The following is a 27,972-nucleotide window of genomic DNA, read 5'->3' as shown; positions in this document are numbered from 1 at the left end:
AATGCATTGCCGAAGTATGCAGGTCAAGAGCAGAACCATTAAAAATGAAGGTATCTTTACTATAACAGTCAGGAATTTTTGTTCTCTTTTTTTTACAGTCACAAACCAAAATCGGCCAAACACTATTTATTTTACACCACCAAGACATCAGTGAACCTGGCCCTAAAGAACTCTAGCTTACTTCTTTCAAACACTTCTGTGGGAAAAGGCAGAAAAATTCAAAGGAAAAGAACAAATACAATATTTTTTTGAACAAAGCTATAATAATTTCTCAGAATACCCAACATAGTCAGCATTCAGAACAAAGATCCGAAGGATATATTCAATACGTAGATTCCATCTTTGCTGTTAGATTTTTGCCAAGTAGATGATACTTAGTCCTGTGGCCAAAGGAAATATGCAAAAGATGGACATGTTAAGCCCAAGATCATTTTTGAGCTTGCTGCTGTTGATGATGGGCTTGTCCCTTTAGAGAAAGCTTTGGTGCTATAGCACGTAGCTCGTTCGCAATCTCTGTGAAGCTTGGCCTCTCTGATGGCTCAGATGACCAACATCTCTCCATCAGTGATCTCCACTCAGGATCACAAGATTCAGGTACCAGTGGCCGCAATGTGTTACTAACAATGCCACCTGTTTTTTCATTTAAAGGACAACAATCAAAGTCCAAAACTTTGGCTCCATTTGGTTGCAAGGGAAATAAAGGGAAGGGAAATGAAACCAAATCAATACTAAAATTGAAAAGTTTGTAACTATTATCTAACATGATTGTGTAACTAACTCTAAAACATTAAAAATTTTCTTTACTTTGTAACTAAATCCTTTTATTTGAAAAAAAAAATAGACTGTGTCTAAACATATAATTATTAAATACGAAGAGTATTTAAAAATATATTTATTAAATACGATGAGTTTTAAATAGGTTACACAATCATGATTACCGAACATCTCATTTTCCTTTTTAAATCTTCTGCTTTTTTTTGGTAAAGATTTTCCTTTTTAAATCAAAGGGGAGGGTTTCCTACAAGGGAGTGTAAGAAGAAATCTACACACTCAGCCAATGAGGGGTTGGAAAATGGTATCATCCTTATGGGGTCCACATATGAGTATGAGACCCACATGATCATATTAGGAGAGAGAATGTCAGAGTGGACCCCTCTGCTTGTTATGTGAGTAAGGTATCAAGGAATCTGTACAAGGGCAGTGTAGCAATCTTTTTCCCTTGAATCAATTTCCCTTCCCTTCCCTTCTTACCAAACGGATTTGTATGGTGATTCTACTAAGAAATTTACCTATGATAGCCCCATAGTGCAAGTCTGCATACGGTTCTTCTCCTGTAAGAAGCTCCCACAAGACGATGCCAAACGAAAATACATCAACCTGAAACCACACCCGCAAATATCAAGAGTGATGGAAGATATCCAAAATGTTCAGGTCAGAGAGCATGGTGCATCAATTGCCAACTCAAAAAAGAAGGGCACAAAAACCTTCTCAGAGACCAGGCTGCTGCCGTCATTCAGAAGCTCTGGAGCCATCCATGGTAGTGTTCCCCGCACACCACCAGAAATTAGAGTCTGACATTTCACTTTTGACAGGCCCAAATCACCAACCTGCATCAAAACAGAGTGTAAGGATACAATAATATTTAAAAATTTAAATGGCACACCAAATTTCTTAAATGGTGCATAATGCACATGGGTATGCTGAAAAAAGAAAAGATTAGATCTTTGGTCAAGGAATTAGCATCTGATTCTAGAAGGAAACAAAATCATCTGTTACTTTGTGGTGAAGATAACCAGTTGTCCTATTCTAGACAAGTAATGAACAATATGGAAATCTCCCCATGGTTATTGTCCTTCTACAAGGCAGGAATAACAATAGTAGTCGACAAGGTCCAACGCACTTCCCAAGTGGAAAGCAAGCAACAATGCAAAGTAACGACCTCGAAGAATAACATAGACCGGTCCAATTAAGAGATCAAACACTCAAATCAGAAAGGTGAGGAAAAGATAGAATTATTTAATAACTTTTCAGACTAACTGGTTCTTCCACATTTCTAAAATCTCTAGAAATGGGTTCTAGCGGAAGAACAAGTCAAATCAACAATAAAACATACTCAAAAATGGATCGACCTTGCAGAGGAGGGAATATGAATTGGAACATTTTTTTCCACCAAATATAATTTAAAAATCTAATCCCACAAACTAGATCTTAAAACAAACTGCATTTAAAAGGACAGACGAGAGAATAGTATCAACAGTGTGGAGGCCAAAACAGGTCTGCTATATACCCTGATTGGAAACCCACTAATTGAAATCTACTGCAGTAGATCCGAATCACTAAGAACCAGATTATTGAATCCATGTGGAGGATCTGCACAAACACTACAAAAGAAAGGCCATGTTTCCCCTGATGCTACCTAATTCATACTCATCTCTATTTTGGTCCGCATACTTCCACCAACAATGTGATCATATCTCCTCACTTTCCTACCAAACATCAACTAGTTCTCATTACCAATTTTGCATGGAATGTGAAAACAGAACTCCAAGCAATCTCAAAGAATTAATAGGGTTGACTATAAGTAACCAAGGACTCCAACTTTTTTTTACTGAACACACTCCTGTTATGAGCACTCCAATTCAAGATTTGCCTACTTCAAGCAAAACACCAAGAAGAAAAATAACTGTCGAACTGGATTTTAGATGCGACCCTACTTGATCCAAATCAGTGATGCATTTAAAATGACTGAAGGGTTTCTTCGACAGTGAAATTGTAGATGGCAAAATGAATCCATTATTTCTATTCAATTTCACACCAGCAATGCTTGAGGGAAGTTATGTTTGACAACCAAAACTTAATGCATGGACAAACAATACCACAAAGCAATGATGTTACATTAGCTTGAACACAAAGCGAGGACTAGGTTGGGGATAGTTCTCAACCACCTCATCATATGAGGGAAGAAACAGCCATATGCTGACACAGTATATGACCTCCCTATCTCTTACAGTTTCATACCCATTCCACAGAGATTAAGCCTCCTTAACAAGTGCAGGGAAACAAATTTTAGAAAGGACAGGCCACAGGGCTGCAACTCCACTCTCAGCAGAAAAGTTTTAGCTATCCTTCCTTCTACTTCGCCTCCTTTCTCTTCCTTTCTTTTCTAGCCCCGGACTAATTGCTCAAGAGAGGCAACTGCTTTTGGGCTTATAGTCCACTATCATATTCAAGAAATTTCATCATTTGTTCTATCCCCTTCATAATTTTTTTTTAATCAGCAACCAAAATATTTAATTAATGTTGGAAACAGCAAATACAAGTAATCTATCCAAAAAAAAAAAGCAAACACAGGTCAGAATTCTAATGTAGTCAACACACAGCCCTCATCATCTTCAAATACCCTCCTGTTCCTCTCAGTCCATTAACCCACCAAACAGAACAGGGCATCATAGACCATAAAAGTCCAGGTCTAACAGATGATTGAAATCAGACCATTGAGGAAACATTTGCTTCACTGCAGAGTGGGAGACCAGCCACAGCCAAACATACCCAAATAGTAAGACCATAATACTACAGCCAACTCAATTTCCAAATACATGTGTTGGGTGACTTCTCAGCCTTGCCACACAGATAACATCTAAAAGCTAGCATGCAAACTCTAGATTTGAACTGTTAAGGAAATAGCTTCTTTAATTCTATAACCTAAGCAAATGCAAACACTTTGGAGGGAACAAACTCTTTCCTATGCAAGCTCTGTAACTGGTTTCCAATGCTTCATTACAGACAAAGTTATAGTAAGATTCAAAAGAACACAGTCCTCCACCTCCACATTCCTTCCTTTGAGTAAAATAAAAATTAGGCACTCACTCTATCAACAAGAAGTAGGGCCTGCTACATTTGTGTGATTTTTTCAAAAGTTCATTCCTTCCCTCATTCTTTTGTTTCTTCTTGACAGCAATTTTGTTCTCCTAATTCCCAATTCCCTAGTCTCCCTGTTACAGTCAATCCACTATTAAGGGCCGCTTCCTTAATAATTTTTAACAATCTTCCACTTCCTCATAATTTTTTGGAGAAATGTGCTAATATGTCCTCATCAATTGGGGAAGGAGGCAAAATTCTTGCTTTAGTTTTCGTTTTGAGTATACCTGCAAGGCCTGGGAAGCTTGTCGTCTCTCTCTGGTACAATCCCTTTCTTCTTCATTCCTTATATTCTTCTTCTTCCCTAATTTGCGATACTCTATTTTCCAAGCTATTTTCAGACCTCTCGATTTAATTTTAACTGCTGCTAGTGAGATCTGCTTAGTCTGTAACTTAGCCTACAAACATGCGTTGTTGTTTCTTGTTGAATCCCATCACCACAGTGGGATATACCTCATTGTTTTCATGCCACTCACTCGTCTGCTCTGTTTCTGCACGACCTAACAGCCACCAACCAGTTGGATCGATTTCCCTTGATTATTCTTCTTTCCCTTTAAGAACTTGGGAGTTATATCCTTACCCTAGGGTAGGGGTGTCAAACCCCTAACCTGAACCAAAACAAAAAATGAAGCATATCGAATATTGCGAATCGAACCCAAACTGGACCACAACAAACCGACCTTAGAAAACCAGACCGGAACCAAACCCAAATAACTCAATAAGAAACCGATATACAATTTTTCCCATATTTATATGTACATGTCAAACCAAACCAAACCCAATACCAGACCGAAACCGAACCGGTGCAACCTTATTGGATTGGCTTTGGACTCACCCATTGTCGCACCAAAACGGCCCAAACCGGCCGATTGACACCCCTACTAAGGGTGTCAATTTAGAACCGAAACCAACCGTTTAAAACGAACCGAAGTAAATCGGTTCGGTTTTGGTTTCCAAAGCTGGAATCTTTTCTAGGCTCAGTTCTGTTTCATGCGTAAAACTGTTAAACCGAACCGAATTACCTATTTTCAAACCGAATAAGGAACCGTATAAATTATATTCAATTTTTTTTTTAATCGAATATACTCTGTCTTTGTTCTGCTTAGCTTAAAGCCTCGTGATTCAAAGTTTGATCTCCATAACTCCAGCTTTGCATTAATCCCTTCCATTGTCTCATCTATCAAAATAATATCATCAGTGAAAAGCATACACCAAGGGACCTCATCTTGGATGTGCCTGGTTAAATCATCCATTATGAGTGCAAACAAATAGGGGCTTAGAGCTGATCCTTGATGTAACCCAATTGTAATAGGGAATTCACTACTTTCTAACATTATTTAGTATGCTACAATATATACCTTATATCCTCAAAAATCAACATTACGCAACATCAAGTCATCAAAAATCAACATTACGCCACATCAAGTCATCAAAAATCAACATTAAGCCACATCAAGTCATAAAAACCAATATTAAGCCACATCAAGGCATCAAAAATCAACAAAGAATTACAAGACAGCAGAACTGAAGAAGCAAGCTATTGGAAGTTTGAAACAATCAAAACATACATTTGGTTTATACTTTTCTTGGAATTGGTCATTGTCCTGGTATACCTAGTCTCACATTTGGTTTATATTGTTCTTAGAAAATATGAGCTTATCTATAAGTAATTAAACTGCTCTCGATTTAGAGAAATTTTCTTGTTCTCTAAGAAGTTTGACTAGTCAAATGATTTTATTTTTACATGATTTTTTGGAATTAGGTAGAGCACAAAACCAGCTTTCCAACAAATCCAAGATTGTTTATTTCTGATTTATATAGGAGTTATGTTCCGGTCAAACCTTATTTGGTATGTGCGAATGCTATCGTAATTGCTCTTCAAGAAAATATTTTTTAGATATCATAAAATTAATATTTTACTGCTCTTTTGGTTTTTAGCAATGTTTACCATATTAAGATTTATGGAATTTTCAGATTTGAGAAAAACCCCAGCATTAGAAAGTTGAAAATTTCACCTACCGCCGAAAATCCAGTTTTTGTTCTCTAACTGGAGGGTTGACTTTTTATCCTTTTGAAATTTGATTTTTTAGATATTTTTATTGGATTCAAATAGGGGGGTATTTGCTTATTTATGAATAATAACTTAAGTAAATAAAAACAGTTACTTAAATGATATTTGGCATAAATAAGGGCCAAACCGGGTTCAATACCACAAAGGCGACAGTCGCCTAGACCCCACAAAATCCACTTGGATGCCTAGGCGACGCCTTGACAACTATGGTTAAGGATTGGGTTAGGCCTTTCCTTTTTAGTGTTTGAGTTCATTTATGAGTTTTATGTACAAGGTTGTAAAGGGGCCCACAATTGTACACGAATTTGATAAATAAAGTTGTTGCATTTGCTTCTCTCTTCTCCATTGAAGATCCCTTGTGTTTGATCAAGGAACCCCTTGTTTGCGATCAAGGTAGGTTGGTGTTTGATCCAACTGAACCACTTTGTAGTGTGAAGCTCAGGTGTTATTTTCCATTGTTCTTATTATTCCATCATCTTCTTCATCCGTTAACAAGTATTCTTCTATTTTCCTGCAACTTGAACCCTACTTTCTAGAAGATCATGCGTAGCACTTTTTTTGAGATTAAGCAAACCAGCCGTTGGATTTGGCTGAAATCTGGATTGAATCTTAAGAACCCTAACTTAAGAACTCGATTGAAGTCTCACTCAATTCTGACCAGCAAATTGGCTGCTGGAGTGAAATCTCTATTTTGCCCTTTACCTTGTTAAACCGTGTTTTACATCTGAATTCTGATTCTGATTTCATAAACCTAATTACCTACTGATTATAGGTTAATTTCATATCTGAAATCAGCAACCTATCTTCACCTTCAAAACCTAATTTCATTAGTTATTTTACTGTTTTACCCCTAGTCCTAGTGCTACTAGGACTTGGAGTATTTGCTGATCTGGCCATCTGATTAGCTTCAGAGTTTCAGCAAACCTTCCCTATGCTGTTTGGTAAGCTAGATCTCAGTTTCAGCCTTGTTTGTCCATCTGATTTTGTTTAATTTGATTTCTCTTAAATCTAAATTTTATTCTCTGTGAAAGATCTTGTTTGGCTATTGTTTTGATCATTCACATTCAGTACTACATTACCTACCCTAGGGCAATTTAAACCCTAGAGTTCTATCCCAAACCAACCCTTCTGTTGTGAGTTTTTAACTTGAGATCAGACCTGGTTCCTAAACTACCGCCAGGACCTGTTTCAGTAAGTTTCTATTCATCTTCAAGTGGCTAAATCCAGATAATGTTTGCTGGGATTGATAGGGTTGTGGGTTAGCAACCTACACCTGAAACCCCACCTTGAAAAGGGCTGAATTGAAGGAGTTCATCTAAATGAAATAGAATTATAATCTCAGCTGGTTTGCTGAAACCGTGGGGTTGAAAGCAACTCTTTATGTTATAATATATAATGAGTAATTTATGAACTTACAATAAAACCCTTTAACTCTTGTTAAACCGATGGTATGATTATGTAAACCACGATATAGGGACTAGGTATGATTATGTAAACCATTATGCTTTTCTGATTTATTCTGCTTTCCTAGTTGTACTAGGAGTTTGTTAGTTTAGTTTTCTTTCTTTTGCTCTTTCCTAGTCTGAATAGGAAAGCTGCCTGTGTAGTACGTTTCTTTCTATAAGTAAGATTGAAAAGGAGGAGGCTTGATGCAGATTCATCATCAAATAAGGCTTGTTTCATTGGGAATAAGTGTAGGGTTGGGATATATATATGTTGGGCCTTTGTTCCCAAGGGTTTTCTATGTATTAGGCCACTTTAGTGGGCCTGAAATAGGGGTATATAGGTTGCATACGGGATTAGCCCAATACTTAGTTTTTATTTTGTGTTTTTAATTGAACCGGTTTAAATTGGTTCAATTGGTCTAATTTAAGTGAAGTGATCCTATTGGCTAAGAGGTTCTTATATCCTATTGGCTACTAGGGAATCTTCTTTATTCTAAGTAGTTTAAGTTGTTTTAAGTCATTAGGACTCTATTTTGAGTCTATTTGAGTTTCCTAGTTAGTTTAAGTTGCCTAATAGGTTAGGGATAAGGTTAGGTCATTCCTTTTTAGTGTCTAAGTCTATTTTTGAGTCTTCTATATAAGTTTGTAAGGGAGGCCAGCATTGAACACGAATTTGATTAATGAAAAGCTTTTTGTTTGCTGCTGCCCTGCTCTGTTGAGTGTGCATCCTTGTGGTTCTATCAAGGTGGAAAGGGACTGGTGGAATCCGGTTGACTCCTTACGCCGTGACGGCTGGGAGGATCTTCTTCAATTCGAAGGTGGTTCTATCCTTCACATCTGTTCAAGCTGCTGCCAGTGGAATCTCCAGTAAGTTTGACACCCAATTTCTTCTTCTAACCCTCTAATCCTTTCCCCCAATTGATCCCCTTTATGTTTTGTTTGAATCCCATAAACCCTAACTCCATTAAACCCTAGATCTTGCTGTCCAGTTTTACAGAATTTTCAAAACACTTAAAACTCTATAATACCTACATTATTATTGTCCTATAAACCTGCCTAGCCATACCCCCTAAGCCCCCCTTCCATTATCCTAACCTAAGCCCTAGATTTGACCTAAAACTGCAATTCTGTCCTACTGAAACTGTAGAACCAGCAGCCCCTTTGTTTCTTGTTATTGGTCCTGGTTTAATTGGCTTCTAGTAGGGCTTTACCCTATCTAGAACTACATTAAGGCTGCTATCGGTTGTTAAACTCTCTAGCAGCCTCCTTCTCTTCTTCCTCAATCTCTTCTCTTCTCTTGTCTACTGGTTCTCTTATTCTGATATTGTCACATGGTATCAGAGCAATACACCAATAAATCACCCTTTTCAAATCCGGGTTTGATAGTTCTCTCTCAAACAACTCTCAATCCTTGGTTGCAGCTACCATATGTACCTATCTGCTACAAGTTTCCCTAGTTATTGATAAATATGAATTAAACTAGGGCACTCTTCTTTTTATAAACTGCTGGTTATGAAGACTATGGTTTTTTGAAGACATTTTTTCAAGTTTATGAAGCCTGTGGTTGACTATTCTGGAGTTCATGAGATCTGAACTTTCTTATGAGCCATTTGATGCCTCTCATAATTTGAGGATTATTTGGCCTATATCTAAGGTAGACTCGATCCAATTTTCAGAAGTTTTTAACGGTCTGATGTTCTGCAATCTGCCTTCTCCAAGTGACCTGCAGATCTCTGTTTTTAGGGCTATCTTCAGATCACACTTTCTTGCCATTGATTTTAATCTAACCATTTGCTTTGGTTGAGATTTTGGGAACTTACACATATGCCCCTCCCCAGACCCTGCAGTAGCGGGAACCTCGTGGACTGGATACGCCTTTTTATTCTCCTGCATCAGGCTCTCCTTCGATCAGACCTACTATTGTTCTGAGATTTGAATTCACCCAAATCTGGGTGTTGACTCTATCGGCTACTGGTTATCATCAACATAAACTGCTGCTGCCTATCAATTGTGACTCTACCATTGGTTGGACTGTTTGATTGAGCATCATTATTCTGCTACTTCTGATTTCTTCAACTAAATCAAGGTTTATACTATTCCACTGACTGTGGACTACTCGGTGAATGCTATCTCTAATTCCTATACTACCAGCCTGTATAATGGCAAAAGCTAAGGCTCCTGTGGACAATGTCCACATACAGATCACCAATATCAAGTTGAATGGTGTATCTAATTATACGTTGTGGTCTCAGGCAGTTCTTGTTTAGATACATGCTAAGGGGAAGATGAAATATCTCACTAATGATCCCCCTTCTGTTGATTCTAAAGATCCTACTTCTCCTACAGCATATGAAGACTGGATGCGTGAGAATTTCACACTCAAAATATGGTCTCAGGCAGTTCTTGTTTACATACATGCTAAGGGGAAGATGAAATATCTCACTAATGATCCCCCTTCTGTTGATTCTAAAGATCCTACTTCTCCCACAGCTTATGAAGACTGGATGTGTGAGAATTTCACACTCAAAATATGGTTGTGGAACAGTATTGACCCTGCCATTGTTGCTAATGTCATGTTTCATAATACTACAAAAGGAGTGTTGAATGATTTGAAGGGAAGTTTCTCTCTAGAAAAAATATTTCTCGAACTTATAAGTTGCATGAGAAGTTATTCAATTGTAAGCAGGGTGATAAGTACTTGAATGAATATTTCAGCAGTTACAAGGGCATTATTGAAGAACTTCTGGTGCACCAACCATTTACTACTGATTTGAGCAGTTAAAGCTGCAGCGTGCAGAATTTCATGTTGCCAAGTTCCTTGCTGGTCTGAACCCTGACTATCAGTCTATCAAAAGCCAGCTTCTGGCCTGTGAGAAAATACCTTCACTAAAATTGAAGCTTCACCATATCTAAAGGAAGGTCAGCCTTTACTGCCGGTAGAGGTTGTGGTCCATCCTTCTTTGGACGAGGTCGTGGTCTTGGAACTGGTGGTTGTCGCACAGGTGGACAGTCCTATAAAAATTATCGACCTTGCTCCTATTATGGTAAGCAAAATCATACTGTTGATACCTGTTGGGCTAAGCAAGGCCGATCTGAATGGGCCAATGAATTGGTCAACACTGCTATGACTGATAACACTAAGCGAGAACCTATTGGCGACATTTTATCTGCATCTGGAGCTTCTTCCATTGTGACTGTTCCTCGAGATGATTATAATCAGATCCTCAAGCGTCTGCAATAACTTGATGCATCTACTAATACTTCCACAACCACCCTAGCTCACACAGGTAACTCCGCCCTATTTACTACTACTACTTCGTGGATCATTGATTCCAGCGCTTCCTCTCGCATGATTGGTAAGGCTGATTTATTCTCCTCTATTGCTGAACTTTGACAGTCCTCTCCAGTCATCCTTGCTGATGGCTCCTCTACACATGTGACAATCATGGTACCGTTTAATGTAGCTCACAATAGGATAAAGATCCTATTAGAGGCCAAGCAATAGGATTAAGAAAGGGTTGCTGCTTTGATTGGGCTGTTTAGGGCTGTTTAGGGCAAATTTAGGGTTTAGGCTAGGGTTATGGATGAAAGTAATATATGGTAATGATCAGCAGGCCTATGGAATTATTTTGATATAAAAAAAATAAGATTGATTAGGTTTTATAATTCTGCAGATTTAGGGTTAGGGTTTTGGGTTTTAGAAATTAAGAAAAATTACCAAAACTAGGGTTATGAGTGGGCTGTGAAGGCTGGGCTTGGGTTCGAGTTTACCAAACAAGGAGGGGAAGGTTCGATCCCAATATGGGAGGGTTTTGATGGTTAGAAGTACTGATTCTGGAATTTTAGGGTTTTTAGGTTTATGGGGGGATGAGGGGATTCTAGGGTTTTGAACTAGGGATGGGGGCAGCAGTCAAGATCGAGTGGAGGGGTTACTGTAGTGATGCTGTATCTGAAGTTTGAAGGGATTTGGGTGATAGACTATGGCTGGACAGAATTTAGAACACTAGGGTTTATGAAATTAAAACAGAAAATAAAGAGGGAATTGATTGGGAAGGAGAATGAATAGAAAAAACAGAATTTAAAGTTCAAACTCATCACTAGAATCCACCGGCAGCAGTTTGAATGATGAAGGATGAAGCCACCTTCAGAGAGAGATCCTCCCAGCCGTCACGGCGTAAGGAGTCGCAGGAATCCACCCACCCTTTCCACCTTGAAATCCACAAGGATGCACACTCAAAGGAGCAGAACAGCAGCAACAGTCGGCCAGCAGCAGAAAACAGTCTTTTAATTCAAATTTCAATGTGGGGAAGCCCTCCACGATTTACTATATTAATAAGATGGCTTTATGCCAAGTCCTAGTACAATTTAAAGTCTTTTCCTTCAAAAATCATGGAAGGAAGAGATTTAATCTAACTTAACTAATTTAAAACAGTAAAAGACCTATTTAACCCTACTAACTTAAGTTAAAGATATCTAACTTAAAAAAACTAATTTAAAAGAAGATTCCATATTAGCCAATAGGATATAAGGACCTATTAACCAATAGGAACACTTCACTTAAATTAGACCAATTGAACCAATTGGATGCAACCAATTCTAAACCGGTTCAATCTAAAAACAGGAAAACAAACTAAGTATTGGGCTAATCCCATATGCAACCTATATACCCCTAGTTTAGGCTCCTTAAAGTGGCCTAATACATAAAAAACCCTTGGGAACAAAGGCCCAACATATATATAACCCAACTCTAGGCCTATTTCTAAAGAAATAAGCCCTATTTGGTGATCATTCTGCATCACCTTTTCAACCACTGCCTCCATGACACAGTCATTTGTTCTCCATGTTCCTCGTTTACCATTAAGTCTCTAATCTGTTAGCAAACTTACTAAAGCTCTTAACTATTCTGTTAATTTATCCTTCTTACCGTGTTTTTCAGGACTTTCAAACAAGGAGAAAGATTGGTGGTGGGGTTGAGTAGGCCGATCTATATTATCTGGACGACACGAAACCTTCTATTGCGGCTGCTACAATTACTGGTGGTACATCTCGTCTTCAGTAGCATCATCGTCTAGGCCATCTATCCTTATCCAAGCTACAGCTCATGGTTCCCAGATACCCGTCTCGAGTGTGAAGCCTATGAACTGGGAAAACATCACATATCGTCTTTTCCCTCTAGGAGTGTGTCTAGGAGTCCATCTTTATTTCATTTAGTTCATTCGGATATTTTGGTACCATGTCGAGTCTGGAACAGATTTGGTTTTTATACTTTGTTACTTTTGTTGATGATTACTCCTGATCAACTTGGGTTTATTTATTGAAAGATCTGCCTGAATTTATTACTGTATTTAAGAATTTTTACCATGAAATAAAAACTTTGTTTGATATTTCTATCAACATTTTCAGATCTGATAATGCTCTTGAATATGTTCAAACTGAGATTTCTCAATTTTGTTTAGGTAATGGTATGATTCATTAGACTAACTATTCCTATACACCTCAACAAAATGGGGTGGCTGAACGCAAGAATTGACACTTATTAGAAGTTCGATCTCTTAGGATACACATGCAGGTTCCCAAACATTTTTTGTGTGACACCATTCTTGCTGCTTGTTTTCCCATAAATAGGATGCCCTCTTCTGTTTTAGGAAACCAATCCCCCTTTTCTATGTTTTATCCTACTGGTTGTCCTTTTTCTCTTCCTCAAGGGTGTTTGGTTGTGTTTGTTTTGATCAAATCTTATCCCCTCATGTTGATAAATTGTCTCCTCGTGCTGTTAAATGTATTTTTCTTGGTTATTCTAGAACTCAATAGGATTATAAGTGCTATGATCTTGTTTCTCATAAACAATACATTAGTGCTGATGTCACATTTTCAAGAACACATCCTATTATTCTTCTCCTGCTTCTACTCTACCTTCTCCTGCAGGTTCAGCCAGTCCTCCTATTCCTGCACTTATTCCTTTGGATTTCTCTCCTACTAAACCATTATAAGTTATCAGCGGCACGAGAAGATTGCGCCCCCTACTAGTTCGGCCCCGGCTCCACCTGCCATGCAATCGGATCTTGGCTCTGTGGTCCCTGTTCCACATGCCATACAATTTGCTCCTAGTTTTGTGGTCACTACTGATCTTCCCGTTGCTATTCGCTAAGGTAAATGTACCTGTACTCACAAGTCTTTGACTGCTTATACTATTGAGAATTATGTGTCTATTTCCCATCTTCCTTCTCAGTTCCATAATTTTGCTTTTTTCCTATCCACTAATTATGTTCCTCACCATCACCGTGAGGCTTTATCTCACCCTAGTTGGAAGGTAGCTATAGACACGAAAATGGAGGCCTTAGTGTCAAGGGGAACATGGATACTAGTGAATTTACCTCTCAGTAAAGACCTTGTCAAGTGTTGTTGGGTGTACACCATCAAGTGCAATCTTGATGGTACTTTTGAACATCTCAAGTCCATGCTTGTTGGAAAAGGGTACACACTTAAATGGTGTTGATTATTTTGAGATGTTTTCTCCTGTTGCCCGTCTGAATTCTATTCGTGTTCTCATATCTCTGGCAGTCAATTTGGACTGGCCCCTCTATCAGATGGATATTAATAATGCCTTCCTCTATGGTAGCCTATAGGAAGAATTTTACATGTTGCTCAGGGGGAGAATTCTACCAAAGTGTGCAAGTTACATAAGGCTATCAATGGGTTGAAGCAATCCCCTAGAGCTTGGTTTGACAAATTAAGCACTATTGTTACTCGTCGTGCCTTTTCCCATTGTTATTCTGATCATTCTATATTTGTACGATGCAAGAATTCCAAAGTTGTGGTGATGGTTGTTCATGTGGATGATATAATTATCTCTAGGAATGATGGATCAGGGATTGCAGTAGTAAAATCATATCTGCAACAGCATTTTCAGATGAAGGACTTACGTCCTCTCAGGTACTTCCTTGGAATTGAGGTCCTACGCAGTAAGAAAGGAATCAGTATGTCACAGAGCAAGAACGTATTAGATCTTTTATCTGAAACAGGTATGCTTGCTTCCAAACATGTTGACACTCCTATGGACCCTTACCAGAAGCTTGAGACTGATGATGGCGAAGATCTTGAGGATAAGCATCAGTACAAGAAACCAGTGGGTAAGCTTATTTATTTGATTGTTACTAGGCCAGGCATATCCTTTGTCGTTGTTGAGTTGGTGTCGTCATTCAATTTATGCAATCACCCAAGAAAGCTCATTCGAAGGTAGCATGTTGCATCATAAGATATCTGAAAGGGGCTCCAGCCTCCAAGAAAAGGGCGTATTTATAAATTTCGTCAGAGAGTTGATTCGATAGGGTTCTCTGATGCTAACTGGGATGGTTCTGCCAGTGATAGAAGATCAACCATTGGATATTTGTTGGAGGTAACCTAGTCACTTGGTGCAGCAAGAAGCAAACAATTGTGGCTAGGTCCAGAGCCAAAGCTGAGTATAGAGCTATGGCTCATACTGCCACTGAACTTATGTGATGGAAGTCATTACTCTAAGAGTTGGAACTTCCAATTACCTCTCCTATGAAGATGTTCTATGATAATCATGTTGTAATCTATATTAATAGCAATTCAGTGTTCCGTGAAAGAACCAAACACAATGAAGTTGACTGTCATTTTGTGCGGGATGCAATCATGAAGAAACTACTAGTTACTCCATTCATCGCCTCTGCTGATCAGCTTGGTGACTTGTTCACTAAGTCTTTGTTCGGTCCTGCATTCCAGAAGGGTTGTTCCAAGCTGGGCATGGGTGATTTGTATGCTCCAGCAGTCCAGCTTGACGGGGAGTGTTAAATCGTGGGAATGATTATGTCTATCATGGATTTTGCTTTTCTCCTTCGTTCTGTTTTCCTAGTTGTACACTTGTACTAGGAGTTTGTTAGTTTAGTTTTCTTTCTTTTGCTCTTTCCTAGTCTGAATAGGAAAGCTGCCTGTGTACTATGTTTCTTTCTATAAATAAGATTGGAAAGTGGGAGGCTGCTATCGGTTGTTGAACTCTCCTTTCTCTTCTTAATCACCTCTCTTTTTTATTGGTTCTCTTATTTTGATATTGTCACAACTCTCAAACTTGTTTCTGTTTTATCACTATCCTTAAGTTAACTTTCAAAGTTGCCTCTCTCTTTTGAAATAATTCCTGATACAGTCCCACACCTTACTCTTAAGGGCTTGATTCCTCTCCAAAATTACAAATTGCCATTATCTTTTTCCTGAACCATTTACCATCTGGGTGGGCCCATAGTGACCATAATCAGAGTTTTAGGGCCCGTGGTCACATTATTACCAAACGGGTTTGTGTCAGTCCAATGGAAGCATTGCTGCATCAATTCCCCCAAAGTTGAGAAAAACTTGTCCTCAAGTTTTGTAGAAGTACAAAAATAGGAAAGCTGGGAAGAATGTCTCATGCTCCACACTATTTTCTCAAACCAGGTTCAGAAGATGAAGCACTGATGGCGCATCCTCATCTTGAAATATAAGGGGAATAACAAACTTAATATCTAAAACACCCATCGTTGCAGTAGATCTTTTGTCGCTTCACCCACAACCTCATGTTCTTCACAAGGGGGTTCAATAGGTAGAGTTGTATCCACGTCATGACCCATAATCTTCTCGTCTTCCTTTGCCGATACAGGCTATTCTTCTTGTCATTGGATTGTTGGTGTCTTTAGGCTTTGAACATACTTCGTCAAGCAGCCCTCGAATAAAATCATTTATCGTAAATGAGGGGGATTTAGGATACAGAAATTTTGATCGCGATCAACTACACCCTTTATCGCTTCCAACCATTACTGACCAACTTTAATGATACATTTGGAGGAATCAAACAATTGACAACAAGCACCATCAAAGTATTGAGAAATCAAAAATTCGACAAAGACATCACCTTCAAAATGATGATCTCATTTATATCAGACAACATCTACACCACGGACTACAAAACGAAATTTTCACTTCGCCCTTCATCAGTTAATAAAACAGCAGTTCTTACATTTGGGCAAAAAAAATACTCTGGTCTTGAAAACATAGGTATCCGTGACCAGGTTAGCTCTAATACTTAATAATGTGACCACGGGTCCTAAAACCCTGAATTTGGGTTGCTATAGGCCCACCCAGGAGATAAACGGTTCAAATGAAATAAATAATGACAATTCTATAATTTTTTAGGCAAATCAAGCCCTTGAGAGTAAGGTCACAAAATGTGGGACAATAAAAAGAATTATTTCAAAAGAGGGAGGGAAATTGTAGAAGTTAATTTAAGGATACTGATAACACAAATACAAGTTTGAGAATTAAGGGCCTTATTGTAAATTCATGAAGTACTCATTATCTATAATAACATAAGGAGACACCTTCAACATCACAATCACAGCAAACCAACAAAGAATTTTTTTTTTGTTCCAGGTAAGTGAACTCCTTCGTTTCAGCTATTTTCAAGGTGGGAGCATAGATTGCTAACCCACAGTCCTTTCAATCCCAACAAACATGATTTGGATTCAACCACTTGAAGATGAATAAAAACTTGTTGAAACAGGACTTGACAGTAGTTCAGGAACCAGGTATAATCTCAAGTTAATAACTCAAAGGAGAAGAGTTTGTTTGCGATAAAACTCTAGGGTGTAGGTCGGCCTAAGGTAAGGATTTAACTCCCAAGTTCTTAGAGGGAAAGAGGAAGAATCAAGGGAAATTGATCCAACTAGGTTGGTGGATTTTAGGTCACCCAGAAACAAAGCAGGCTACTGACTAGCATGAAAAAGTGAGGCATATCCCATTGTGGTGATGGGATTCAACAAGAAACAGCAGCACACGTTTGTAGGCTAAGTTCCAAACCAAATAGATCTCACTAGCAGCAATTAAAATAAAAACGAGAGGGCTGAAAATAGCTTGAAAAACAAAGTATCGTAGAATAGGGAAGATGAAGAAAGGGATCATACCATGGAGAGAGAGAAGGGAACAAGAGCCAACAAGCTGTACAGGCCATGCAGGCCCACTCAAACTGAAACTCAGCATTCATTACATTCTCTGATTACTACATGGTTACAACATGTATACATAAAGGTAAAACTCCTAATTACTTTGTATTACAGAGATGGAACTCAATTAGAAAACTAACACTAAAACATAAAGGTAAAACTCCTAATTACTTTCTAAAACAGAGATAGAACTCAATCAGAAAACTAACACTAAAACAAGGAAACCAATCTCTTACATATTCTACCTTCCATAAAAATAAAGATTACAAGATTAACCCTAAATAATAGGGAAAATTGCCTAGATCTACTAGATAAGAAAATAAATTACAAAACAAGTAGGGTTGACTTTGTTTTACATCTATTTCTTTGTAAACCTACTTGTTTTGTAATTATTGTTTTGATCTAGAAGATCTAGGAAACTGTCCCTAAATAATAAACCCCTACCCTACTGGAACAAAACTAAATTTGGACCCAGTTCGTCCAGGTCAACTCCATTTTACGGTCGGTTCAAGGAAGTGTTATCGCATCACCCCCCCCCCCCCCCACTTTCCCCCAGAAGTAGGAGTAACAAGTCCTCATTAAAGGTAATTGCTTTAGACCTCTCAAATATGAAACGTTTTGCTTCCAGGTTCTTTATTAGACTGACCATCCTATCTATCACCTGGGATGTAACTAGGGGCAGCACATAAGAAATCCTCACTCAAATTTGAACTTACATCAGACGGCTCAACCCTATTCCAATATTCATCAATTTTATAACTGAGCTAGCCAATCTGCACCCCAATCTATCACTAACACCTTCCACTGAATTGCTTTAGTTACACTATTGACACTATATACTGAGAGGTTTGCAAGGGAGTCTCCATAACAAATTTCCCGAGAAGAGCAAATCTCTCTCCTCTCTTCGAATACCAAAACCACTTCACTTGACTCCCAATGATCCTCCGTATTATAAGATAATCATTTTGACTTCTACAATTCCAAAACAAGGTCCTTCCAATCCACTTGATCCTACTGATCATCCTTCATTGGGGGATAGTAAACCGAAAAGTAATAGACTAGAAGAATGGGTTGGTTTAACCGAAGTAAGCCCCAACCCAAGGAGCATACCCATTTACAAGTTCCCTTCCCAATGACTGGCAAACTGGACCCAGAATTAATTATACTATGGTTATACGAAGGCCAACCTGCCACCTTCAGAAGCTATAAATGTTGCTTAACCCATGAAACATCCTCGACATAATCCCTCCCAATTTTACTGAACCCTATTTTTAACACCAAGCATCCCCACTCTGTTCTATTTACCTCTCAACATCAATAACTTTTCAAATCACATGCCTTTTAAGGAAATTAATCATCATCTTCAATTCCCTTCAATAGAAATGATAACAGCCAACAAATTTTTGTTGAGCCACCTCAAATGAAGTTTGGGATTACAACCGTGCATGGAAACCACTTTGGCATCTACTTTAATCGTGAATAATGAGAGAAATTGGATCCCCTTATCGAACCCAATAATGGTTCTGGAATAATCAAAACCATTTATTAGCTCGGACTTCGGATCTGACAAAATGAAATAAATAAAATCTCTCTCAACAACAAAAGATAACCTCAGCATCATGTGCACCAGGGGTAAAACGACCGCAAGAAAGGGAAACAGAGCCCTGGATATAAGGGATGCTGGTTTTATAACATCATTGGACATTTATTTTGTCCCTCCTGATTTTCTACTTCGCCTCCATATGACTTTGAATCTCACAACTCGTCCTGTTCACCTTAAAACCAAAAAAAAAAAAAAAAACAACAGAATAGCCTCATCGGTAACATTTAGAATACGAAAGTCATAATTGCAAGTTCAGCAAGGTCATCACAGAATAATAGATTTGATCTTTATTCACAGCCTACAACATCTCCCATAAGATAAGAACATTGTCAAGGTGATGCTTTTTCGCCTTGGTTGCCTAGGTCGCCTTGCGTTTGGGCCCCCTCCAACGACTTGGGTCACCTAGATGCCGTGACAACTATGATTGTATAGCTTTTGCTATGAGTCTAATCTAAGAAAGTATCACTACCTAGCCCCAAGCAGGATCACAGACACATCAAACACTGGTACTAGTTTCAGAATTACAATCACTAATAGAAAACCAAACTCTAGTTTATAAACAGTAGGTTAAGAAGGCTTTTGAACTTCCAACAATATCCCAAAATAGGATAAAAGAAGGCTTTGTGAGATATAGACTCACAAAGTTATAGCAGCAATAACTCGCAGAACAGGTCAGCCGGCAGTAATGATGGATCTCCTCAGAAACGTGATTGTTGCAGAACAATAAACAAAGGATTGAAGGGGAAGAAGACAGGAAAAGTTAGATAGGGGATAGGAGGGGGTAGGCTATCTCAGCCTTGGGTCTCTCACCCACAGCTATCTCAGCCATAGTTATCAAGGCGGAAAGACGACCACGGCGTTGGAGAGGGTCCAAAATCGAAGCAACACCAAAAAGGCAGACCAAGGCGTCCGCCTAGGCGACGCCTTGATAACTATAATCTCAGCTGTTGAACAAAGATCTCTCTCAGATCTCAAGCAAGCAACTGCGATTTTCATTGATTTTTGAACTGTTGGAGGCCTCTAAGAGCATTACATTACATATAGAGTCAAGGGTTGAGCCCAAAATAAAAGTGTTTGCACCAAGTAGCATACAACCAAAATAGAAGCTTCCTATAAAATCTAGCTGTCATACATCAAAATAGAAACTCCTATTTTAGAGAAGAAAACAAAATAGAAACAACTGAAATTAGAAGCTACCTAAGATTCTACTATAATGAAATAAAATATACTTTCTAAAACTGAAATAGAAACTACACTATAGCAGCGTTAGGATAGAATCTTTCTCCACTTGATGGGCCCACAATATCGTCTAAAAAGCATCCCCACACAAGGCAAATATGGGCTGTGACAATGTTCACGTGAACAGTGTTTTGGTCTTTTTTCTTCATATTTCGATCTACATCAACTCTCCTCCACTTAAAAGAAATTCGACCTTGAATTTTGATAAGTGTAGGGCTGATCTCGTGTTGTGCACGTCTGTCTTCAATCCATAGCAGAAATCATGTAGTGCTTTGAAGATACGATACGAATGAAATGCAAAAGTTGTGGAGTTCGTTCTTCAAAGTACTTTGGTGAAATAACAAATTCCACATGTTCAACTTCCACATCATCAGTTGTGTCCATGGGGTCGTCCAAGAATTTGTCTTCAAGCTTCTTTGCTTCAAACTCGAGCTCTTTAAGTTCTTCCTTTTCATTCACAGTCTCCTCAATGGTTTCTTCATCCACCTTGTCAACTGTAGTGCCAAGTTCCACATCGTCCTCTGCCTCAACTTTGCTTGCTTCAAAATCTTCAATGTAAGCCTCAATATTCGAAACATCAAGAACTGACTCTTCCTTGACGACTGAAATTTCTGGAACGTCTTCAACATTAACCTCAATTTCATGTTCTGGTTCACTAATGGAAGGTTTCTTCTCTTGTTGCTCTTCCATCTTCAAAACTTCAACGATTGCCACGGCAGCATCCATTGGAGGTGGAGGGCGGTGGACACCAAAGGTAGCTTTAAAGGTTTGCTCAAGAGAGGCCACTTCATCCATTAGTTGCTTCATGCTCTCTTCAAGTGTAAGTACCTTTTGGGAGTAATCTTGTCAAAGGGAAAGTTTTCTTCAAATATGTTCCAGTAGGTACTTGTTCTCCAACTCGTACTTCATCTCTTCCCAAGTCCTAGGTTCACATCTAACTCTGGGTTTCTCTTCATGGAGTTTCCATCATTGTCTAGCATGACCAGTCAATTAGGAGTAAACAAACTTAAGCTTCCGCTCCTTTGTTGGGTTGTACCAGTCAAAATATTCCTCTAGAGAATCCAACCAATCAAGGAAGAACCGAAGAAGAATAGATCCCCCTGCCCAGCAAAGGAACTTCTGATTTCATCTTGTATTAAAATCAACCCGAGAGGTGATAGGCTGTCATGCCAAATAATGTAAGACTATATCACTACCTAGCCCCAAGCAAGAACACAGTGACATCAAACACTGGTACTGGTTTCAGAATTACAATCATTTTTAGATAACCAAACACTAGTTTTATAAACAGTAGGTTAAGAAGGCTTTTGAACTTCCAACAATGTCCCAAAATAGGATAAAAGAAGGCTTTGTGAGGTATAAACTCACAAAGTTGCAGTAGCAATAACTAGCAGAACAGGTCAGCCAGCAATAATAATGGAACTCCTCAGAAATGTGATTGTTGCAAAAAAAATAAAAGGGGAAAATTTTCATACAAGCCGTGTATGTGAAAGGGTCTCTCACAAAGAGTTGGAAAAGTCATAAATTCCCACCCATTAATGCCTTGAAACTCCCACCCTCTCACATACACGGTTTACAGGACCGTGTATGAAAACTTTCCCCAAAATAAAAATAGTAACAAAGGATTGTAGGGGAAGAAGAAGGGAAAAGTTAGAAAGGGGATAGGTATAGGAGGGGGTAGGCTATCTCAGCCTTGGGTCTCTCACCCACTGCTATCTCAGCTGTTGAAACAAGGATCTCTCTGATGTAGATGCACTACCTTGGACCGACCCAAACCCAGTTGGGTATCCAGCTGGTGATGAACCGGGTCCAGTTTGAGTCTTGGTCTAGTGGGATTTTAGGAAGTTTATTTTATTTGGAAAAGTATTATGAAATCTTTTAATTTGGGTAGGATATGTAGTAGATAGATAGCAAGTTATTTCAGTTTCAGTTTTAGAGTCCAACTAGGAATCGTTGAGTCTTTGGTTTTTGTCTTTGTTTTTCCCCTTTAAATACTTGCATCCTAACCAACGTGAGAACAGATTGAATAGAATGGAATAGTTATAGTTTGAAGTGCCCCTGTGGCTGTGTCTTGTGTGATCTCCTTCTTCCCCCCTCCTTTCTCTTCTTGTGTGTTCCTCTCCCCGCAACTCTGATTTCTTCTCAGGATTTCCCTTCTCGCCTACCGGTCCTCCGCCACTCTCTCATATCTCAAGCAAGCAACTGCAATTTTCATTGATTTTTAAACTATTGGAGGCCTCTAAGGGCATTACATTATATAGATTCAGCCAAAATAGAAAGTGTTTGCTACCAAGTAGCTTACAACCAAAATAGAAACTTCCTATAAAATCTAGTTATCATACATCAAAAGAAACTCCTATTTTAGAGAAGAAAACAAAAATAGTAACAACTGAAATTAGAAGCTACCTAAGATTCTATTGCAATGAAATAAAATATACTTTCTAAAACTGAAAATAGAAACTAAACAATCGCAGCAATAGGATAGAATCTCTCCAGTTGATGGGCCAGCAAGATCTTCCAAAAAGCATCCCCAGTCCCCACACAAGGCAAATATGAGCTGTGACACTGTTCATGTGAACAGTGTTTTGGCCTTTTTTCTCTTCATATTTCGATCTACATAGAGTCTCAGTTCTATAGAATAAACAGCCAAAATTAGAATTACTATCATTTTTACGGAAATATTGACTTCATTCCACTACAATTTAGCACCACAATAGAATGTTCGTCTACAACACGCTTCAACTAGCAAAAACTCACTCTCCTAGCCCTAAGGGCCAGTCAGTTCATCTGTCAGCAGTTTACAAGGCATAAAAATAGACCTACTACGACGTTATTGTACTACAATTCTAATATCTATCAGCCTGGTAATGTTAGCCTCCTATCTATTTCTTTCCATCTCATTCAATTCATGGAGAATTGTTGATCTCTTCGTCAGGACACAAAATCTGAAAATGTTAACAAAGCATGCTCACTAAACATGATGTGCCTACAGAGTAGTACTACATGGAAGTAAATGCAGTAGAACAAGTTATCCAAGCTACCATAAAGTAGTTGGCACCAAGAAACCATAGAATCTCAACCCCTCAACTTACCTTGCAAATTGGCCGGTGAGGATCTCTAAGATTGACAAGTAGGTTGTCACTTTTTAAGTCAAAGTGTACTATTTTCTTCTGATGCAAGTATTCCATTCCAAATGCCACATCCATCGCAATCAAAAGACGCTTCCGCTTATCGAGTATCCTGATAATAGTCAAGATCAAATTTCCTTCGATATAAGACTTCCACCCTTAAAAGTGCATGCCAAAGTCACATCAGATATTTATAAACAGAAAAAATATTCAATATAAAAAATCAATAAATAGGATAGCAAAAAAATCATTACTTGTCATTCTTTTGTAAAGCAGTTCTAAGCGATCCATTGACCATGTATTCTGTTACTGTAGCCACAGAACCCCCAGGGCCATCCAGCACAACACCATAAAAAGCTACCACATTAGGATGGTGCAAGTCAGCTAGCTTGATTGCCTCATTCCAAAAGTCATCTCTCTGAATATATAGAAAACAAAGTTTGGAGACAAAATGAGCATAAAACATGACCAATGACAATAACGTCACAGATATTCAACTGTGCAGGTAAGACAGAAACATACCATGCGCTCTTGCTCCGATGGTTTTCCAGCAAAGCACCTATCATTGATCCGTTTTATTGCAACATCAGTACCCCTCCATTTTCCATGATAAACAGTACCAAAAGTTCCAGAACCCAGCTCCCGCAACTCTTCAAGATCGCTATTTTTAATAATCTGCCACACATCATAACCCCCCCCCCCCAAAAAAAAAAGAGATAAATCTAAATTAATAAGCAAGATAAGCAACAAACAAATCCAAAGAAAAAATATTATCAAATCAAATCTCCAACCTGCAAGCGACCAATGCCACCTGAAATAGGTAAAACAGCACTAGTCTTATCTGATAGTTTGGTCTTCATATCCTGAATTGCAGTTCCATTGGACTAGTAAGTTCACTGTAAGACAATGAAAAGAAATAAAATAAACACCAGGCAGCTTAATGCACCTCGACTTTGGCTATACTATATGCTTCAGAACCACAATCATGAACTTCTCTGCCTATAGTGGCTTCAGTTTGGAGCTCATTATTCTCATGAATGGGTGAGTCAGGATTAGAAGGCAAAGATGACTGAAGAACAGAAGCCGCCACACCTTCCGCAACAGCCTGAAGATCTTGCTTGATCTGTTCCTCTGCAGCACCTATGAGATGGAGGACAGAGAATGAATATTCGTAGAACAAATATTTGTAGAACAGCCTCAAAATAAAGCTAAATAAATTCTTACTATAATATCTGATTATAAAATCCGTTTTCAACAAACATCTAACCTTTCACATGACAAAGGTTTTCTGAACTTAAATCTTTGTTAAGATTGCCTGATGACTGGCTGAGAACTCCTTCCAATCGCATTTTTGCACTAGATTCCCCATTATTACCTAAACGATTCTCCCCTAATAAGTCCCTTGTAACAAAAGGTTCCTTGCTCATTGGAACCTTGTTAGACCTCGGAGGTAGGAAATGGGAGTCATGTCGCAAATTCCAAGGATCTCGACTGCTGAAAAGCGAGTTTGATGGGGCAGGATTCCAGTTATTTGCAATCACCGCAGACTGCAGAGGTACAGAAGATGGTACATTACTAGTTGCAGCAACGGCAAAGGAGACAGCATCATTAGGAACCATCCTCGAATACAATATTGCATCATTCCATTCACCAAATGGTTGTGATACCCTATCAGGAGCGTAGGATGAATCAACTCCTGAAAATGCTGCTTTACCATGACATACTTCATCAGGAACTATGAATGGATGTCCCATCTGTAGATGCAGATACTGTCCTGAGTTTCCCAAAACAGGAGGTTGAGCTAATTGATTGCACTCTACAGGTAGAACATGACCAATCTCAGTAGAGGAAGCCTCTACAGTCTCAATTGGCTTTAGGTGATTTCCATCGGGGGCGATCCCAGGCTTGATAAAGGAATTGGCGTGAAACATTTCCTTCCCTGCAATTTGTGGTCTGTTCTCCAAAGTCTCATCCTTCTTAGGTCTATTGACAGGTGACCTACATTGCTCATTACTACCAGAATTCTCAGGTGAATTTATTTGGAGTGCTTCCATCCTTCCATCGATTGTTCTAAGATGGTCATATGAAGTGGAAGAGTCCAAGACATCTTTCTGAACAAAGCCAGGAAGGTTACCAGAGTACTCTGTTGAAAACTCATGAACCAAGGGTTCAGAAGTTTGGAAAGGTACAACTCTCACAGGAGGGTTATCATTACTAACGGGTCTGTTCATGAAAGCCTCCTGTTTAACCGGGTATTGGAATGGCACAGAGGGCTGCTGCAGACCGTCTTCTTGCCGGCCCTGAGGGATATTGCCCATGAATGCACTGTAAGACTCTGCATCCCCTGGCACCCCCATCACACCTGTGGGAAACATCCTTGGATGACCACGACTGTCTACTTTCTGCAAGAGGACTCTGTCATTGTCATGTTGCCCTTCTACATTCGGTGAAAACCCAAGCACCCCAAACTGAGGGACTGTAACCTCAGGATCCACTTGACCCACGACGACCCTGGGGAGAGTCCCACTTCCTTGGGGTTCAACTGACCCATCCACCAAAGCTCCAGCCACTGCTACTCTGTTTGCAAGTCGGGCTCTCATATTATCCTCTGCATTGAGACTATGGAAAGCCAAATTTGTGTCAGAAACGCTACTCGCACTGCTCTCTCTCTGGTCCTGTACCAAAGTATCAGAATGTGCATGAGGTAAAGCTTTTTGACACATATAACAGTCCTCCAGTCTCTGAATTTTATCCGAAATTATTCCCTGTTGCTGCGGTACCCAAACTTCATAGGAGACTGCATGCTCTGGTGGCTGCACCTGATGCCAACCATATCCTCCTGTCTGAGCTGCCACAGGGACCTGGGGACGGGTTGAATGGGTTTGATAACCTCTGAAGTTCTGGTCACTAGGAGGCTGAACTACCCTTTGCCCATATGCATTCTCTTCGGTATCTGGATCCATCCGGACTTGTTGAGGCTGCATGAATTGCTGAACAGCCTGAACTCCAATCGGTTTAATGCCCACATGAGGAGATGGGGCAGCCTTTGTCATGTGTACTGCAGGTACAAACTGATGAGGCAGCTGTTGCATGTTATCAGCAAGCCTGTACATGGACCCTGGTGGAATACCTATCAGCTGAGGATTTGCATACCCAATTTGGGAAGAAAGGTGGGGATCTACATAAGCCTGCATGTAAGCTGAAGCCGGTGGAAACTCCATTGTAGTTGGCTGATGCATTTCAAAACCCAATTGTGGCTGTGGTTGAACCACTGCAGGCAATGTCCTCTCTATCTCAAGCTCCGGTCGAGAAGAAGAAATCTGCGGCAGAGTAGCCAATACCGCCGGTGGAGCACCTATTGACATGGCTTGAGCATCTGTATACCTTACAGGGTTGGGACCCACATAGAAAAATCTAGTGGTAGCATCATGAGCAGCAGTAGTAACTCTAGGAGATGCTGACACAGTGGGAGAGGATGGCCCGCCACCACCTAGACCGGGACCTGAGCTATCAACGCCATCACCACCACTCAAAAGGCTGTCTGAGTTCTGGGTTGACGCTGCACTCTCCTTCCTTGTGATCCCACCGCCCACAATCTCCGGAATTCCATTGACAGCATCGACATACTTCTGCCCAGTATCTGGTAGATCACCAAACTGAACAAGCTCAGATGAGTCAAGCTCAGAAGCTGAGAACAAGAACACCCGAAGCTTGGCTGAACCATCCGAAGAGCTCTCCACCAGCTTCTCATACTCTTCCATCATGTTCTGAAGATCCTCCTGACAGGAAACCGATACAAGGGCATCAAGATCCTCATCAGGGAGTTGATACTTGACGACCACAGGCTGCCCAGAGGTCTCCACCATCTTCTGCACCAGGTCATTGAAACTGATATCACTCCTTAGTCCAATAATCCGAGTCTGCCCTCCAACATACCTCAGGGTCCCGTCACTGGGCCTGGGGAGAATCTTTCCTCCAAAACTGCACAAAAGCTTGATTTTTTTCGCCGAAGACAAATCGTCGCCACCCTCATCGATGGCCTGATCGGCCGCATTGCCCCAAATCCGGTTTCCAGAATGAGGTATGTCAGTGTACCCAGAAGGAGCAGTACCAGCAGGTGGTGTGCGATGCAACCAAGCCATTGCAGGATTCCCAAACCCTAATCCTACAAATCCAGCATCAGAAACCGTCGCCGCAGGATAGTAAGCCTGTCTCGACCTAGGGCTGCTCCCATCACGAATCGGATTCGATGGGAAAAACCCCTCCACGTTCCTCCCAGAGACAGCAGCGGCAATGCGATGCTCTTCGGGAATCGTACGAGCAACATTCAGAGGCCGGAGATCTTTGAGTATTGAGTTCTGATCAATCGCCATTCAAAAAAGAGGATGCCAGAGATTGAAACGAAGACGATATTAATCAATGGACAATCGAACCTAGGGTTTGGGATTTTGCACGTTCGAGCTGCACGAATAACATAGCAGCCATTACTTAGTACCCCTCAATAGACCCTACTTACGTAAAACGAAAATAAACGATGCCCAAATGGGAAAACGCAATAAAGAACAAGAAATGAAAGAGC

At 39.6% G+C, this 27,972-nt stretch overlaps 1 protein-coding gene across 2 annotated transcripts; it reads right to left on the bottom strand.

The window, feature by feature from the left end:
• Positions 1-20: 20 nt before the first annotated feature.
• LOC122651841 lies at positions 21-27,972 on the bottom strand. 2 transcript variants are annotated; one of them, XM_043845394.1, is made up of 9 exons: positions 24,660-27,972; positions 24,340-24,541; positions 24,185-24,256; positions 23,916-24,068; positions 23,648-23,811; positions 23,358-23,505; positions 1,485-1,607; positions 1,290-1,377; positions 21-630 (listed from the first exon to the last, which is right to left on the bottom strand). In XM_043845394.1, exons 1-9 carry the CDS (start codon positions 27,764-27,766, stop codon positions 428-430), a joined length of 4,260 nt encoding a protein of 1,419 aa, XP_043701329.1. In that variant the 5' UTR covers positions 27,767-27,972; the 3' UTR covers positions 21-427. The 2 variants fall into 2 exon arrangements, with proteins under 2 accessions (XP_043701329.1, XP_043701330.1); XM_043845395.1 differs by having other exon boundaries at positions 24,340-24,533; positions 24,661-27,968.

Source organism: Telopea speciosissima, chromosome 2 (genome assembly GCF_018873765.1).
Source record: "Telopea speciosissima isolate NSW1024214 ecotype Mountain lineage chromosome 2, Tspe_v1, whole genome shotgun sequence".
Taxonomy (NCBI): Eukaryota; Viridiplantae; Streptophyta; class Magnoliopsida; order Proteales; family Proteaceae; genus Telopea; species Telopea speciosissima.
This window is presented reverse-complemented; position numbering and strand designations above follow the sequence as displayed.

What these genes read in the sequence shown, in the direction of transcription:
- LOC122651841 (XM_043845394.1), bottom strand. Translation starts at nt 27,766, where the DNA reads ATGGCGATTGATCAGAACTCAATACTCAAAGATCTCCGGCCTCTGAAT. An exon ending in GCTTTACAAAAGAATGACAA is followed by an intron (nt 23,506 to 23,647) that starts GTAATGATTTTT and finishes GACTATTATCAG; the next exon opens with GATACTCGATAAGCGGAAGC. An exon ending in CTCACCGGCCAATTTGCAAG is followed by an intron (nt 1,608 to 23,357) that starts GTAAGTTGAGGG and finishes GTTTTGATGCAG; the next exon opens with GTTGGTGATTTGGGCCTGTC.